Here is an 18,760-nt window from a genome sequence, read left to right as displayed (position 1 = left end):
TGTCTCTCCTTTACTAAAGCATGGTATGCTATTTTTGTATCTGGGACAGTACAGATTCAGTGAGGCATATCTGGTCTCAGGTGCATGCTACAAGTTTTTAGTAGTCTTCCCCTAAAAAGTGATCAAATCTTACTTAAGAAATAAAGTTTTCACAGATACAGTTCTGTTTACTTGAGCTATGTCTTTTCCTCTTAAATTACTGAATGTCCCTCAGAAGTAATACTTAGTTTTAAGGTGTTTGATTGTACCATGGATACTATAACATTGATGGAAAGATAAATTAAGTTGCACTTTTACAGTCTGCCTTCTCTGTTTTGCGTCTTGTTGATCTTGGTGAGAACGCTACACTGAATGTGTTCATAGGGTCAAAAGCTGTAGGCTTTAAATTTCTGATTTTTACTTTTTCCCTGAATACTAAAAAGTCTGGATTTTAGCTGTGTACTTTAAGTGCTTTAGCAGTTTGATCCCCTAAGCTGAGTGTGGTGTAATTGCTTTTTTTTTTTTTTTTTCCAGCGTAATCTTTAGCATGGTATATCCTTCTTGCATAAAAATGAGGGAAGTGTATGGCACATGAATGCAAATTTCCACTTTCCCTAATCTTACTGCAAAAGTAGTATTACATCTATTGATTAAGAACAAGTTCTTGTAAAGGGGGAAGGTTACAGCTACTGTGACTGTATCCCATAAAACCCAAAATAACTTCTCTCCCCTGTGTCAGATTTCTTTTGAAGTAAAAGTAGCAGAATGCTCACTAAATAAGTATAAAGTAATAAGTATAAAATGTATATATATATACATGTGCATATGTGTGCACATATATGCACATATTTCACTGTAAGAATTCACAACTACAGTGTCTGTTAACATTTTTCAAAATCTATACCTGTTTATTTATTTATTTTTCATTTATTTTGCTATATAAAGTGATGAAATTTTTTTTTGCATGTAATGCATGTAACCTCAACATTGTGGTCTACAGAGTTTTCTCTTAAGGATATCTGTCTGAGCAGAAAGATTTCCATACTTCTTTAAATTAAGAAATCTAAACAATGTTGGTAGTTCCCGAGTCACTTAAAAGTAGTTATATCTAAACAGAAAATAAATTCATTCCCAGAATTACATAATTATTCTGATTACCTTTGTTTATAAAGGATGTTAAGAACTGAGTTTTGGGATAGTGAGTAAGGCAGTACTTTCGAAGCTATCACCTGTGGTCAGCAGGTAGTTTGCTAGTCTCTGCTCAGACATGTAGTGCTCTATCAAATCTATACTATTTTTGTTTCAAGTTTGATCATTAAGAGTATGATGTGGTCTGTAAGAAATCCTGAGAACTGGCAGTGGTCCATTTGCTCATCCTAATAAACTGATCTTCCTGGTTCACTCGATTTAAAAATTAGAACGCAGAGTTAGATATATAGTACTTCATATTACAACCAGTATTCACCAAAGTATTAAGCTTTGCCCTTGGTTACACACAGATTTCATTATGTTCTCTTTTCAGTCTTTTCATTAGTCTTCAGTATGATGCATCTTGCAGAAAATGCATATAGGCTCTTATTTGTCTGAAAGTAATCCATTTTAATTATGCTTTACAGATAATAACTTATTTCTTTACAGTTGCAGAATTCAATCTTAGAATAGTGGTTTGCACCCATTTAGCTTCATTTTTTAATTGTTCCTCACAGCTATGTCCAAAATACACTAGTCTAACAAAGTATTACTCAGTGAATTCAAGGAAGAATACAGGAAAAGAGAAGGTATCAAGACAAAGTAATTTAAGTAGCTTTCAAACTTTTTGTGCTTCTTCATTCTTCATTTTGCTTTTCTCCATTTTACTACTGGACACACTTTGCTCAGAGAGTCTCAAACTTCATGTGAATTTAGTTGTTATTCAGCACTTTTTTTTCCAGGGAAGCAACTTGTCTGTGCTGTTTAATTATTATCACACATACTTGCATGATTTATAGGTGACCTTTCAACTTTTTATACTAGAAATATTAATCTCTTATTTGAGTCTGTAAGTACAAATTCCTAAATTTTAAGTTTTTGCACTTTTTGTTAGGAAACAGAAATCTTACAACTTTTCAGTTAGGGGGAACTGTAAAGAGACATTGCAGAGCAAAATTTGGTTGGTGGCAAAATTAATTGGATGTGGAAAAATAAACTTGATGAAGTATTGAAATAGGTAATGGTGAACATTTAAAATCTGAAACAGTGCTTTCTTGCACTGTTAAGTCCAATTATCAAAATTTTTTATTCATCACTATGTTACTGGTGTATGATCAGACATTTAACACAAAATATTTGAAAAGTAATATGCTTCTACAGGAGCAGTAATTTGTTAAACATTAATTAAAACGATGGGCATTTTGCCTACATGATAATTTCCCTTCTGTGTAAAATTATAGTTTTTCTTATTAGAGCTTCATAGTTCATTCAAATTTAGATCAAGAAAGTAGAGACCATGGGATGGAGTAGGAGCCAAGGCTGGCAGGTTTGGCAGTAGAATGGATGCCTGAGGGTGATGGCATTTGTAATGACACGCAGTTGTGGCTGTTATGGATAGCAGGATGGCCACACCAGACGAGAAATATGAGAATGCTGTTGGCTTTGATTATGTTCATAAGACTGAAAACTTTGTGTATAAAGCAAAAAGCACTGGCGTGTCAGATTAATCAAGTCGATATGCCTTTTTCCATTTATTAAAGAAAAATGAGTCTAATATTAAAAGGCTGTTTGTAAGAAGAATTGGGATTTGTACAGGCACAGCGAAAGAGCTGGATTTTTTCTAATGTGGAAAGAACTGCTGCTACTTGTATTTTAAAAACACAAATACCAGTGATTCAGTCATAGTAATATCAGCCTTGTTCTGGCAGACTCAGGCTAAAGGAAAAATAATCTTTAATATAAGACTCTGTATTCAATTACATACGGACTGTGTAGAATGAAGTCACTCCATTTAACATGGTGATACCAATTCAAACTCCACGGTAGAGTCTAGTGTCTGTTTTTCTCTTCCAGGGAGTGGAAGTTAACACTCATTTAATTACAACAATTAATTATTGTTTGGTGAAAATGTGTAGAGATCTGATTTTTCTTTCTTAATTTTCAAGTGGACTATCTTAGTGGTGTTCCCTGAATTCTTAAATTCTTACTCATGTGATCTTTAAATTAAATAGGCTAAATTGCATATTGCAGGCTTCTGTCTGCTGTATTCTCTTTCCCCCTCCCATTTCTAGGTAATAGATGAATGTGGCCTAACTTGGGCATGAATTGAATAGAGAATCTGTTAGAGGAAACTCTTCAAGACCTTCCTGCATCCCCTGTTTATTCTGTGCCTCCAAAAACATTCTTACCTTCGTTGAACCAGGTCATATCTAGAGACATCTGCAGCTGACTGTTGATTGTAGAAAAGGAAGCACATGTTCTCGCTGTAAAATTTAAAACTGATTTAAGTGTTTTCGATCTCTATGTTGCAGTATTGCTTAGGAGGCCTTTATGATAGTAAAAATTATAATTGAAAGCTTCTAGTAACAAACATGCTAAGTATTTTAAAGCATACTGAGAAGCTGGTATGGCATTGCTTCACTTCCTCTCTCTATTTCCTGATGGCAAACATGGTGTTTTGAAGCAACTATTCAAGTTTTAAAGTTTCAATCTTTGCTTTTGTCTGCTATTTTAAAAAATATAGTTACAGGGTTTTGTCGGGGGTGTTTTTAACGGAATGCTTGTTTTAAACAGGTGATAATACCAAATTTTAAATTACATGTGGATTGTCACATTATATACCTGTTTTCACAAGCTGGTAATTTTTTATAGTTCCAGATGTTTCTCATTTAATTTCCCAACAGTTTGAGATTTCTGGCTTCATAGGTTTTGCTGCAGTGATCATTAGTTTGTCTACTGCATTAGTAGAACAGTGAAAAGTTAATTTCAGAAAAGGCGTTTACAAAGGACGGTAAAGTTTTACTTGGATACTTTCTTGTGTTACAAAATGAGGTTTTCTGTACACAGAGATCTGAATTACTTTGTGATGCTCACTGCTTTGTTAGGTAGGGCTTACAACTTCACTGAGCAGTACAGACAGTTGAAAGTGGTCAAGAAATGAGTGTATTCTAAATGCATGATTTTTGAAGTGTGAAATGTGTATGGGACTGGAACTTAGATTTGAACTAGATAAGTTTTAATTTTGTCAGCATTAATAAAGTTTCAATCTGTTTATGTTTGTAATACCCTGCATTTTTATCTTGTTACTGTGTCTTATCCCAAATTTCACCATCTTTAATGCAGCTTAACGTTGTGGTGGTTTCCAGTTACATTCTAAACATGCTCTAAAGAAAACAAAGTATGTCAAGGGAATTCTTCCACAAGACTGAAATGATTAGTGCTGGGCCAGACTACTTTAGAATGATTCAATATTGTAACATCGTGGTGATGTTAAGTATCTCATCATTCTGGAATAGGACTTCAACCATGCTGTTTCATTATGCATTTGGGGAGGATGCATCGTGCCTGAAACATGCTGTTGAATCACTGTTTCTGAGTCTGGTGGAAGTGGAAAGGGGCATTTTTGCAGCAAAGTACTCCTCATATACATTTCCTTAACAGTGTTTAAAACCGAACTCCTTTTCTATGTAGTTTCAGTTTGAAAAGTAGTTTGGGACTGTTTTCTGGCTACTTTATTAAGTGTTTAAAATTCCAGAAAGAAATTGTGTTGCAAGCTCAAAGACAAAGTTGTGTACAGAACAATTTCAGAAGATATAGCAACTCGTAGCAGTGATGGCTTTTAAGCAGCCATAACAGGTTGTGACAATAGAATAGATATGAGACCAAGTGTTAGACTGGGAGGTGGTCAAGGTACATGCTCCAGAGTATGGCTGCCATTGGTGTGCAGTGAGGGAGAAATTTGGTTCCTACCCAAAGTTCTTACACTGGCAGAACCATTTCTGTAGCAGCTGAGACACAGCTCTGCCTTTGCTATTTATGTTGTTCGCTTAGTTTAGTTACAAGCTAGGGCTAGGAGTAATTTTTTCATAAACTCGTTACTGTTGATTTAATCATATTTCAAATCAAGACTGTTTACCATGTGAATTAGGATGGTCTTGTCATAGAGGTAAAGCTGCCTTTGAGACCAGTCTTTGATGTCTTTGAAGGAATGTAGGGGAAGTAAGCATAGCTTTTTAATGCTGTTTTCCTCTGTTACCAAAGGACTTTTACCTACAGATTAACAAGTTTAAGAGTACATTCTGTAGAAACAGAAATTGGGGCTTATCGAGAAGATAATCTGATAAGTTGACTAAAAAGCATCCTAGTTACTGAGTACTACTCAGTAGTAATTCCTACTTTACCAGAGGTTTGCTAGCAGTACTTCTGGAGGCTGACTCCAGACTTGATCTGTGTGTGTAAGAGAGAAAAACTGGACTTGAGAAGAAGAAATAATTAAAACTTGTGTGTCTTAGGTTTGTTAATTCTTGTTGTAGTTAAATCATCTAGAAGCACAAATATAAGGCCCTGCTAATATATTTTTTTTAAAACTCTTCAGTGAAAAGTTTATTGTTACCCAGCAATAAATGGTGACAATACTCAAGCAATGTTTTTGTACTTCTTTGGTTACAAGAATCGTGGGTGTTAATGTTTTTGTTCTGTGTTTTTCTGTGGTGTTCATGAGTAACTCCTATAGAATGATTGCATAATAAAGCTATATGTATTAGCAGACTAGTATTTGAATCACCAGGAAGTTTTCGGATGTCTTAAAGGTTCAGTAGAATATTATTGGTATGTACAAATAAGAGGTCAGCAGTCAAGTGCTGGAGAAAAGAGTGAGGATTAGTTTGACCAAGCATTTTATCCTGATAGTGATATTCTGACATGTACTACGGTAGTAGTAAAAAGGTTAGTACAGACCAGGCAGAAGGAGATTAATACTTTTAGGAAAGAGGGATCATGAAGATGATGTCTTTAAAGAAATATATAATAAAATTTGAGGATCACAGAAGAAATTTGGTATCTTAAAAAGAAATTCTGGACAAAAAAGTATAAAGTGTAGATATCGCTGGACTTAGCAAAAGCCAGACTGGCAACAGTTTCATCTCGGTAGAAATACTGTGTAGCTGAGTTCAGAGATATCCATTTATAGGGAAGTGTGAAGTTGATAATTATACATAGGAGGAACATCTAGTACTGCCTCTAGAGCAGAACATTTACTCTATGTGTTGATGCTGACTCAAAGGAAGAAAACACTTAGACTCTGGTTCTTGACAAGACATCAGAGTTCTAAAGTTTTTCAACTTGCACATGAATGTTATAAATAAAACTTCAGCAGGAAAAAATATTTTACTAAAAGTTTCCTCTCGTTTTTTTAAAGGAGTGTATAATTATAAAGGTTTAATGTGAATCTCCTGAATTTATCAATTGAGAACAGGGATTAAATCTGATGATATTTCATGCCAAAAAGGGCGATGTTCTTTGAACTTGCCATTTTTCAACTTCTGATATGCTGCATTGGCAGTCTTGCGAAACTATACTCGCCCACTGTGATTACTGGGATCTTTAATTACCCACAATGAAAGTCCTTGTTGGTAGGACATGCTGATAGTGGTTAGCAGACCAGATAGAAAAACGTCCTCTGTTTTGCAAGGCTGATGGATGCAAGTGCATTAGTATGAATTAATTGGTACTGTAGGAAGTATAGCATACCAATAATTAACTTGTATATCTTCTTCCATTTCAGGTATCTAGTGGATAGTCGCTGGTTCAAACAGTGGAAAAAATATGTTGGTTTTGACAGCTGGGACAAATATCAGATGGGGGATCAGAATGTGTACCCTGGTCCTATTGATAATTCTGGACTTCTCAAAGGTAACTGCTTCTCATTGTGTAATTAATCTGTCACATATTGTTCTTCTGTAGTTGGTAGTATAAGCGAATCTCAGCATTTATGAAGGTAAAACTTTTTGTTTGTTTTCAGTCCGTGACAAGAGAACTGGAATAGATTTCCCTAAAAAATTGCAATTTTATAAATAAAATGATTGGAACTTCTTTGCAGTTGTAACAGAATATATCATAATGTACAAATTACTGATTTGTGATGATAGTTTGGGATACCTTGGGAACCGAACTTTGGTCAAGCTGACAAATACTGAATTCAGTAGGACTGTTTTAGCTTAACTAAATTGGTTCATTTAAAATAACATTTTTAGGTTGAACTCTAAATTTTTTTTTTAAATGAGTCCCAAGTCCTTACTTTGATTCTGGGACACTCAAAGAGGTATTGTGCAGTTCAGTCGTAATATAAAGTGACCTGAAATGATAGAGGATGATTTCCGAATTTTTTTTGGTCTTCTAAGTAGTCTTCTATATTTAATGTCCAGTATTGAATGTCATTAGAGCTGTTAATATGTAAGTTGCAAAATCTGGTGGATACAAAATCTAGTGGGTAATGGGTTTCTTTCTTTGCAGTTCCAGGTAATGTAATAGTACTGCATTATTTCTTTGCACGTAATAATACAATTTTTTATGACTTCATGGGGTTTATGATGAACTCTGACTTTCTTCATTCAAAACTTCTCAACTCTATTTACTGTCTCATTATGTTACAAGGTAAATGTTAGAGATGATTGCCTTTTTCGTAGGACTTGTCATACCATGTTGAACTAGTTGTCAGTATGTGTGCATGTCTGAGAGGGACTAGTATCAGTGCTTTTGAGGAAGGTGCTGTGTTGTCATGTGCATCTGTATGTTCTCTTCCATCCACAAACTTAAAGGGTCTTTTTGTTCCAGGTGAGTGACATGTTTTGTTTTCTGACATGTGAGGATCTAGATCTTTTGTACATTCTTATAGTAAATCTTGCAGTGAAGTGGGCATGTTCAGGTGATACTATTCTTCTCAGTTGAAATCAGGTGTAGCAAGATCCTTTTTATCCTCAGTGAGACTGCATCAGCTTATTATCTCTTCTGTGTCTACTTGTTTTAAAAGAAGGTTATTTGTATCACAGGTGATTTGATTTGTGCAAAGCACTGTTCTAGTTCATCTGTAGAATTTGTAACTTAATCTACATACATGGTCATGGATATGAAGTCTTTGTTAAGGTTAGCTGTCCAAATCAAAAGTCATGTTACCCATTTTGCTAAAAGCTCTTGAAAACCTGTATTCTTACTATCGTTTTGACACTGCCAGTACACTTTTAAAAATAAACACAGCACTGGGTTTTATGAACTTCACTTTTTGTTCATTCGTGGTTCTAAAACTATGATTCTGCATTGGCAGTGATACCTGACATCTACTCCTCCTGTGTGAAGGCCATTTTAAAATTAAGGGCATTCGTGTTCAGCAAATAGTAGCTATCTCTTTCACCTGCTGCAAAGCAGCAATCCTCTGTACGAGATCTCCTACGTAGCATAAATTGAATCTGAAAATGCTTGGGTTTTAATCCCATCTTTGGCACATAGTTTGCACCAGTTACTCTCAGACTGCTCTCCTTAAATGTTAAATCTGAAAATTTACATCTAATTTAAAGAATATAAATAAAATGAACGTGCTTTCTCAGATATTCTGCAGTGTAATGCAGTCATAAGGAAAACTACTATTGAATTCAAGACTGATTCCAGGAAACTGAGGGACTGTGTTGTACTTCGGTTACTTAAATGTTGCTCCCTTATTTCCAGAATACTTGGATGAAGCGAAAGCAGCAAAAAGTAACAGGCAGAGATTTCAGTTAATCTTAGCATATGCTAAAATGTTGTTGTGTGTAATGGAATTCACATGTGCTGTCTTCAGAGGAAGAGATATGTAGTTGAGTTTAGATTAGCAGAGCTAGCACAAGGAAGTAGTTATTTAGAATAGCTGATAGCTTATTGTAGAAAACAGTGTCGCATATGAGGGACTGAATTGTCTGAGTCAGTGGACTGCTTTGATGGAATAAGGCTCTGAAAAATAATATTTGCGAATATGTTGGGAGTTTTAGGAAGACAGAATGGAATCCAAATTATATCTTCTCTCTATAAACTCCTATAGCAGTATCAGATCAGTGCAGAAATACAGTATGAATTCTTTAGAGACACATGGACCTGAAGATGTGTTTATGGATTTCTCGCCTCACCTTGCTCCCAGTGACAATGGAACCCCCATATGCATAGTGTTGGGTGGGCCAAGTAAGAATTGATAGTGCAAGTCATTAATTGTTTCAGCAAATATTTATTGGATGTAGTTCTTGCATATAGATTTCTTCCTAATTGAAAAAGACAGTTGTGAACCAAAATTTGAGTCTTGAAAATTGTTACTTTTACAGATAGGATGAAACAGACGGAGATTTAAAAAAATAAAGTACCTTTTAAATAGGGGTATTGATTGAGGTCTCATTAATTAGGTCACATTGATTGTATTTATCTCCATGAAGAACTGAATTTATATTTACGTGTATGTTCACAAGGATAATAATGTGAAATTCCATTTTACTTTTGCTTGAGGAATTTATGTACTATGGCTGCCAAAGTGGAATCCAAAGTCTGAGGTTTTCTTCTATTTGTTGCGTTTCTGTGTTGACTTTGTGTTTTTTCTTGCTAAAATTGAAACAAATACTTTGGCTATTTCTGAACTTGATTATCCCCTTTTCTGAAATAACTTCATAATTCTAATACTTACCTGGCTCTCTCTTGGGGTTTTGTCGTCGTTACGTTTTTTTTTCTTCAGCTCTTCCCACACTGATGATTCTCATTGGAGAAAATGAATGCAAGCCATATTGTTCCTTCTTGACTGCATGAAGTCAGCTCTCAACTGCACAGATTACATATTATCGAAACAGCATCTTTTTGCCATCTCTGAGCAGCTAAGGGTAGTAACAAATATTACACACTTAAAATACATGAACTGAGAACGGTACATGTCTCCCATGTTTTGCTCACATATCAAGGTACTTAGTTGAACAAGGAAAGAAGGAATCAGCACCAGTGATAACAGGAGCACAAGAAAGCTGTGCATCCTTCATTGCCTATATTTTCAGTGTTTGGGTGATTAAAGCAAAAAGCATTGGTTTTCTTCCTGTATTTTCCCTTAAAATCACAAACCCTTTAAACCAACTGAGGGTGTAGTAAGTGCGAGTAGGGAGATTTCTAGAGCCTTGGTAAGCTGAATCTTGCATACTCTTCTCACCCGGAAGTGAACACATCTCAAACATCTCATAAAAGTTCTCAATAGTGTTGCTCTCCTAAAGAAAAGGTCATGTTGAAGCATGTTTTGTGAAATTCTTATATAAAAAAAAAGAACAGTTCTTATTTTTAAAGGACGTTTAATTTTTAAGTATGCCTTTTTTAATGCTAGGGATATTTTTTTTATTGAAGTCACATTATGCTGTGTTTGCTATATCTGTACAAAGGAGAAACAAGAGAAGTACGGAAATGTAATCAAATGAGAGGACCCTGGTGCTTTCCTATGCGCATAGTACACAGTTATTTTTGTCCTTGTAGAAAAATGTAGGTAATTGTTGGTAATTAATTTTGCCTATAAGTATTACTTAAAAAATAGTCCAAGAGAAAGACCAATACTTGATTATTTAAGGTTACTTTTATGCTCAGTTTTAATTGTGCACTGTGTAATTCTGCAGTTCATTCACATAGGACAATGAAAATCAATAGACTGTATATTTACTACAATCTATTTATTCTTTATACGTTGTCTATTTATTTTCAAACTTCATTAAATTTGTCATCCTGATTCGTTATTTGGAGCTGAATATGGTTTCTCAAACAAGGTTTCCTTGTTCGATCTCCCTCTGTACAGAGGGATGTTTGTTGGGTCCTTCCGAATGGAAGGACAGGTGCTCTAATTGTCTGAGGCTCACAGGGGCTCAGATCTCCAGTCACCTCTTACACATATAAGATAGCTGCTCTCTTACAACTGTAACAAGGATAGAACCAAAGCTAAAAGCGTGCTACTTACATGAAGAGGTTGCCAAGTTGTACTTCTTTCAAGTTTTGCATCTCTCCATCCCTGTGAAGAATTTTGTGGGGACTGTGTTTCCAGAGCGTGTAGGATTCTTTAAGTAGGAGGGTTGTACCATGTTATTTTCCCAATCTGACATGGAGTGAATGACTTTGAAATTCGTCTTGTATCTACTGTAACTACCCATTGCTGCATTTTCAATTAAAGATGCAACTGTAGCATGAAATGGAAGTATCCATGGTGATGTGGGAATAAGTGTGAAGTGGGTGGAGAAAAGGATTGGTTTCTCTGAAGACTGTGATGGTGTGTGATAACAAGTTAGGTGCTTATGATTGCATGAGGATATGGGGTTGTCACTTGGATTCCTGAGTGTAGGAATACTACCTGTAATGCATGAACTGGGTAGCTTGTCTAAATAGCTTCAGAAGAGTTTTGCTTTGGACGCTGTAATACTGACAGCATAACTGTGACTCCAGAAATGTTTTGTTTGCTATTTGTATGAAAAATGTTGCATTAGAAATTCAAGTAGCAGAATTAGAGTATTCAAGTAAAAATATCTTTCTCTTGCAGATGGTGATTCTCAGTCTCTCAAGGAACATCTCATTGATGAGCTGGATTACATCCTTTTGCCAACTGAAGGCTGGAATAGGCTAGTTAGCTGGTACACACTGATGGAAGGTCAAGAGCCAATTGCACGCAAGGTATTCTTAAATTACCCACTGGGATGAAGGTGATTCAGATATGGTCCTGCAAATATTCAGGAACTGCACGGAAATTTACTAGAACATTGTTAAGTTGTGGCCTGTGATAACTGTGTAGACAATTCCCGCTTTAGTTGCTTACAGATATCTCATTTTTATTCAGATTTTAGAGGCTTAAGTTTTTAATATTGAGAGATGAGGATGCAAAGGATATAATACTTTTTTTTTTTCTGGAAATAAGCCCTCTAATATTTCAAGAACTTTAGAAGCTTCTAAGTCTATTAATGCAAATGATTTTGTAATTAATTATAAAGCCCTAAGACTGTATTGACTATATTAGTGAAAAACCTAGCTCTAATAATTTTAACACTGGCAGAGTAATTGGTAGTTCCTTTGATAAGCAGAGTCTTCTGTCTTCAGCAGCTTGCTAAGGGAATTTTTTCTTTAAGCAAAAAGCTTAACACAAGTAGCAGTCCATGGTATGGTGGACACTCTGGCCCTCCATCAGTTTGTGATACTTAAAAATTAACACACTTGATGTTAATTTTTGTTTGTTCCAGCACATATCCATCTTTATGATTAAGGTAATATGACATTTTACCAGTTTATTGATCAGATAGTCTTTTTTGGTTTTATTGTTTCTTAAGATTTTCAGGTTAGTGATTACGGTTGCATCTTTGCTGGACTGTATTACTTAAGTTTAAAATACATTTTGGTACTTGCCATTTCTAAATTGACCATTAGGGCGTATTCTGTCAATTAAAGGGATCTTTATTTGAATTCCTGAAAAAGTGCTGAAATAATATTATTATTAGAATTTAGTGTGTTATGACTTCTGGTGTAATATAACTTTTTTCCCTTCCTATGACACGAGTATGGTCGAACTACATGCATGCTGGCTGCTTACTTGAAGTGCATTCCTTTCAAACAAATGCCAGATTTAGTTATAGAAGATATTTTCTATCTTCGAGATTCATTTGGTCAGCAGTAGAAGTAGCTTGGTTTTTTTTTACATTCTCTTTAATTCAATAAAAGAGATCTTTTTTTAAAGAGACATCCCTGGAATGTCTATTTTTCTCTAGTTTTGTAAGAACTGAAATACATTAAAATGGCTCTCCCTCTTTAAAAGATAGAGCTGTTATCATTTTTTTACTGTTTTTCTTTAAGATGGATTTCAGCAAACTGAATGCTCTTCCATCATCATGCTAAAGTAAAAGTTCTGTAAGTTTTTCGCTTTGGGAGAAAGATGGAAGGAGAGAAAAGGGAAATTCGAGTAACTTCTGCTTGGAAGGAACTAACTGGAAAAAATGCATGGAGTGCAATGAGTGGCCAGGTAAACTGGCCTAGCTTCATTATTTTCTGCTAATATGAACAGTAATTATCCTCTGCAATGCATATTCTGGTTCAGACTTTTTCTTTTGAATGTTTTTGTCGTTTGTTCACGATTCTTTCTCCCATCTGCCTTAATGTTTTTCCATGGAGGTGGGATGATACTTTCCTTTCATGCACTTTGTTGCAGCAACTTTTTTTTGAAATGTGGATCCAGATTTTAAACTGATACAATGTCAAATAACATTATGAATTTATGTGATAGGACATGGTAATACTACCACTACAGTGTCAGTTTTGTTCTCAGAAATGTCTTAGCCATGCTGCACAGTTCTGTTTACTGCAACTGTGTTGTTGTTACTCTAGTAATTCTGAAAACCCTACTAAGCTGCTTAAATTAAGATGCATTTTTATTGAAATGTCGTGGTTGGCGGTCATTAAAGCTAGGAAAAACTACTGAAAAGCAATGAAATCATTCACTTCTTTTTTTTCCTGTGGCTCATGCATACAAGTTATATTTGTACAGCACATAGCAGATCTCTCCCAGCAATTAGCTGGTGGCTTTTTTTTTTTTTAACCGTATTTGTCAGATGTATCACATATCAGGCCAATGGTTATTTTTGGAACAGTCTACATGACTAAGTACTGCAGTTACACTTTGGAAGATCCAAGGGAAAAACATTTAAGAGGTGACCCTGAATACTTTTTTCTACATTTTACTTCTATATTTTAAAAATTCCTGTATAATTAACTATTTTGTAATAGGTGTTAAAAAATTAAGATATAATAAGCAACTGTATTGAGTAAGTGAAATTTCAAATGAATGTATTCGTTGTCAGAATGTAAGTGGAAGATATTTAGGTCTTTTTAAAATACAGGATTTGTTTAAAAATGTGATATCCAGTTTTTAGTAGTGTGTATTCTGGTTTTGATAAGTATTCTATAACTGTGTACATTAGTTCTTCATATTTGAAGGAAGTACCATACAACTAATGTGTTTTGAAATAAAAAATAACTTTTAGTGTTTTTTATCTTTTGATCAAGTATCTTATCTTTTGGTTAAGTATGCATATTTGTGATTTCCAATTTACTGAACACTTTGAAAGTCATGGTGATGTCCTTCTACACAGGTAAGACGTCATCATCATGGAAAAAAATACTTTTTCAGTTTACTGTATTTCTAAAAATTATTGGAGAATTTTAGTTCAAATTTTTGTGATTTATTGTGTTACATTCCCTGAACTTCAGTTTCTTGAAGAGTTCTCAAAAATATTTTGAAGCATGTATTTGAAAACGTATGTGGACTGATACTTGATCCCAATCTGTTTTTCAGGTTGTTGAACAGGGTATGTTTGTAAAGCACTGCAAAGTAGAAGTATATCTAACAGAGTTAAAGCTTTGTGAAAATGGAAATATGAACAATGTTGTCACACGAAGATTTAGTAAAGCTGATACAATAGGTATGCCCAATATTTTTAACAATATGATTGTTTCTTGTGTTTAACTAGGACTTGGTAGCAAGTTCTGAATAAATAAGTCTCTAGATAAAATAATAGATGGGTATTGTAACCATTAAAAAGGATGGGACTGGTCTTATTTGGGTCAAAATTAGAAGTTAAATGATTTGGAATATTTTTTTTAAATGTGTTTTTTATTATCTAGGCATCTGTGTTAACTCTAGACGTTTGCACTTTTTAGGAAGCGAACAGTGTTACGTTTTTCGTTATCTTTACTGGATTCTCCATAGTGCTTTTTCTTTGCTTTGGGGGTATAAGAAATATATTTTTTTCATGTGTTTCTATTTGTGTCTTTCATTAGACAGCACTTTTAAGTCGTATATATAAAGAGAATGGTATATTAAAAAACCCAAGAGTTAATTGAATTTATCATTGGTGGCTAAAGGTGACCTACAAAGGCAGTATTCTTTGGGCTGTGAAGTGGCAGACCAGGCACAATCTTTTATAGTAACTAAGTCCTGTATTATATATTTAACTTATCTTTATTTGTAGTTCTTTTGCCCACTCTTTGAGCGTTATGTCATTGTTTGAAACCATATTTTGATACCTATTTGTCTCTGAAAATAACAATCAGAACATAGCAAAAATATTGCTGATCATATAAACTCAGTTTTTGGTGTATTTTGGCATGTGTATCTGAGATAAGGGTATTTCAATCAGCTCTGCTTGTGCAATTAGAATTGTACTTTGTGCCCTTGGCACTTTATGCCCAGCCGTTACTCTTTGTTTACGTTCTTTGACAACAGTGTAGTTTTTTCAGGTTTTGCTTCTCTTTACATTACGGGTACTGACTTATACTTTCCACCCTTTAATTCTTTACAAATTACTTGCTTTAAAAAAATAATCATTATATTCTTTAAGTTAAACAATTAATCATCTGCTTGTATCGGAATAAACACTTTAAAATTATTAAATTTGTCCCTGAGATGAAGCTTCAGTGTTGTACGTTAATTGTCCTCTTTGAGATCTGGTTTAACTTAGGAAGATGTACTTCATTATTCTCTAAGCAAACCCAGAAACTTAGAAAAAACAATTTAACATTATCCTTCCCTGAGGACCAAGTACAAATCATTTTGCAGCTATACTGAATTTTTATTGTATCATTGGAATTATAGGTAATGAATGAATTCCTCATATTTTCTTTCTCTAATCAGAAGTAGGGCATTTTGGAATTACTTACTTGGAGGTGTATTCACGTTTCTTTGCAGAGAGAATTACAATTATGACAAAATTATCATAAAGGTTAATGAGAGACAGGCTCACTGGCAACACTTTTTCAGACACTGGCCTTACTTGCTTTCCTAAGGTGTGGATGATGTTATTGGAAGTGTTAAGAACATGCCCTTTCTGGAGCTGAATCTTCTTATGCAGAGCACCAACCAGGGCCATCCTAGCCAGGACATCCAAAAGAATTTATATCTTAGAAGAAGAGCTAAAAAAAATTCAAACCACTTTTAAGAGGGAAAGAATAACTAACCCCTGACGTTTTTGTCTTATCCATTAATAAAGATGGTGATTTTTTTGCTGCCTTTTTTTTTCCTTACCTGAAGTATGTTTAAGCTATTTCTGAAATTCATCAAATACGTAGCATAGATGTTCATTATATCAATAAATAATATGGAAGAGGAATCTGACAGAATCATTATTATTTTTCACTCTTCCTTGCATAGGCCAGGAAGGGATACATTTTCATTATGGTTGCAAAAGACTTGTAGTACAAAAGAGTCAATATCAGCCCCACTGAAGTGAGTGAACGTAAGGTACTATGGTCTTTGGTCTTTTCAAAAGGTTTTAATTTTCCTGCCCACTATCATTGATTCTATTATTTATGGTGAGCAAAAGATCAGGACAAGACCATCCTTAATTCACATAAAGAGAGAAAGTTTTGGAGCACCCTAAGTACTGTGAGCACAATATAATATTCAACTACAAATCTTCAAATGTGTATTATTCCTAGAATACCTTTGCTTCTCTATTCAAATAGAAACTAAGCTAAGCTGTTTGTCAGTAAGTTAGTACAAAGTAGGAAAAATTAGTTATGAAGGGCAGACCTAATAATGACAATAATTTTCTTGGGGTAGTACTGGAAATATCTAATGTGTTCTTTGGATTTTCTTGGGGATCTCCTGCAATTGAGGACTGTCACCTTGGAGGCAGCACATATTAACTTTGAGACTGATGGATGACTTACTCTTGGGGGTGTGGCTTTTTCATTCTAAAAAGAAAATGAGCTAGACAGTGGATGTACTTCAGACAGCATTTCAGTCTAGTTATTGTTGCTGATCCTAGAGAACATCAGTGCTTCTGCGTAAAAATGAGTTAATGATCTATTAAAAAATCTTGATCATGTGAAAGTATGATTAAAACTAGGTGCTCAGCTAATGTGTGGGTCTTTTCTACCTTTATTCAAGATTTTTACAAACCACAAAATGACAGACTGTCTGTAGCCTCTCTTATGGATGAATAAGAATCAGGTTGTATTTGCAATGCCATAAAACAGTTCCAAAACTGAGCTGGTGAACTTTGTAGAAGATTACACCAGTGGCTCTGCATCTAATGGGCTTTTGGACTTTTACCAGTAAATTATCTTGGCAAATGGCTTTGATCCATCTTCCCCTTTAATTTCCTGCAGAATAGAAGAATGTGAAACTTGTTGCGCTTGAGGACAGTTTATTCTGAGACCTGTGACTAGCCTGTGCCTTCTTTAGGAAGCTGGATTACTGTTTCATAGTGCAGATTAACACCTTCCTACGGTTTCCTTTACAGTATCACAGTATGTTTGGGATTGGAAGGGACCTCAAAAGATCATCTAGTCCAATCCCCTTGCTGGAGCAGGAACGCCTAGGTGAGGTCGCACAGGAATGTGTCCAGGCGGGCTTTGAATGTCTCCAGGGAAGGAGACTCCACAACCTCCCTGGGTAGCCTGTTCCAGTGCTCTGTTACCCTCACTGAGAAGAAGTTCTTTCTCAAATTTAAGTGGAACCTCTTGTGTTCCAGCTTGATCCCATTGCCCCTTGTCCTATCATTGTTTGCCACTGAGAAGAGCCTGACTCCATCCTCGTGGCACTCACCCTTTATATATTTATAAACATTAATAAGGTCACCCCTCAGTCTCCTCTTCTCCAAACTAAAGAGCCCCAGCTCCCTCAGCCTTTCTTCATAAGGGAGATGCTCCACTCCCTTAATCATCTTTGTTGCCCTACGCTGGACCCTCTCCAGCAGTTCCCTGTCCTTCTTGAACTGAGGGGCCCAGAACTGGACACAATATTCCAGATGGGGTCTCACCAGGGTGGAGTAGAGGGGAAGGAGGACCTCTCTCGATCTACTGACCACCCCCCTTGTAATACACCCAAGGATGCCATTAGCCTTCCTGGCCACAAGGGCACAGTGCTGGCTCATGGTCATCCTGTTGTCCACCAGGACCCCCAGGTCCCTTTCCCCTACACTGCTCTCTAATAGGTCATTCCCCAACCTATACTGGAACCTGGGATTGTTCCTGCCCAGATGCAGGACTCTACACTTTCCCTTGTTAAATTCCATCAGGTTATCCCCCGCCCAACTCTCCAGCCTGTCCAGGTCCCGCTAGATGGCAGCACAGCCTTCTGGCGTGTCAGCCACTCCTCCCAGCTTAGTGTCATCAGCAAACTTGCTGATGGTACACTCAATTCCCTTGTCTAAATCATTAATGAATATATTGAATAATATTGGCCCCAGTACTGACCCCTGAGGCACTCCACTAGATACTGGCCTCCAACTGGACTCCGCACCATTGACCACCACTCTCTGGCTTCTCTCTTTAAGCCAGTTTGCAACCCACCTCACTACTCTATTGTCTAGACCACACCTCCTCAATTTAGCTGTGAGGATGCTGTGAGGGACTGTGTCAAAGGCTTTACTGAAGTCAAGGTAGACCACATCCACCGCTCTGCTATCATCCATCCACCTTGTTACATTCTCATAAAAGGCTATGAGGTTGGTCAAGCATGACTTACCCTTGGTAAAGCCATGCTGACTGCCCCTAATGACCCTCTTATCCCTGATGTGCCTTGAGATGACACCAAGGACAAGCTGTTCCATTACTTTCCCAGGGACAGAGGTGAGGCTGACCGGTCTATAATTACCCGGGTCCTCCTTCTTGCCCTTTTTAAAGACTGGAGTGACATTTGCTTTCCACCAATCCTCGGGCACCTCTCCCGTTTCCCAAGACTTGGCAAAAATGATGGATAGCGGTCTAGCAATGACTTCAGCCAGCTCCCTCAGCACCCGCGGATGCATCC

The 18,760-nt window shown here is 36.0% G+C and overlaps 1 protein-coding gene across 6 annotated transcripts in view; it reads left to right on the top strand.

Annotated features, from left to right (window-relative positions):
- The window catches only part of USP15 (ubiquitin specific peptidase 15), a 70,198-nt gene that overhangs the window by 10,000 nt on the left and 41,438 nt on the right, over nt 1-18,760 (top strand). For all 6 annotated transcript variants that reach the window (XR_011736696.1, XR_011736698.1, XM_071802679.1 and 3 more), the window contains exons 2-4: nt 6,731-6,858; nt 11,507-11,637; nt 14,300-14,426. Coding sequence is in view for 4 of the 6 variants with exons in the window: in XM_071802679.1 (XP_071658780.1) it covers nt 6,731-6,858; nt 11,507-11,637; nt 14,300-14,426 (386 nt within the window). In the remaining 2 variants the exon portion in view is untranslated. The remainder of the gene's footprint in view (nt 1-6,730; nt 6,859-11,506; nt 11,638-14,299; nt 14,427-18,760) is intronic.

Source organism: Patagioenas fasciata, chromosome 1, assembly GCF_037038585.1.
Source record: "Patagioenas fasciata isolate bPatFas1 chromosome 1, bPatFas1.hap1, whole genome shotgun sequence".
In the NCBI taxonomy this organism is placed as follows: Eukaryota; Metazoa; Chordata; class Aves; order Columbiformes; family Columbidae; genus Patagioenas; species Patagioenas fasciata.
The sequence above is the reverse complement of the archived record's forward strand: the minus strand, read 5'-3'. Positions and strand labels throughout refer to the sequence as shown.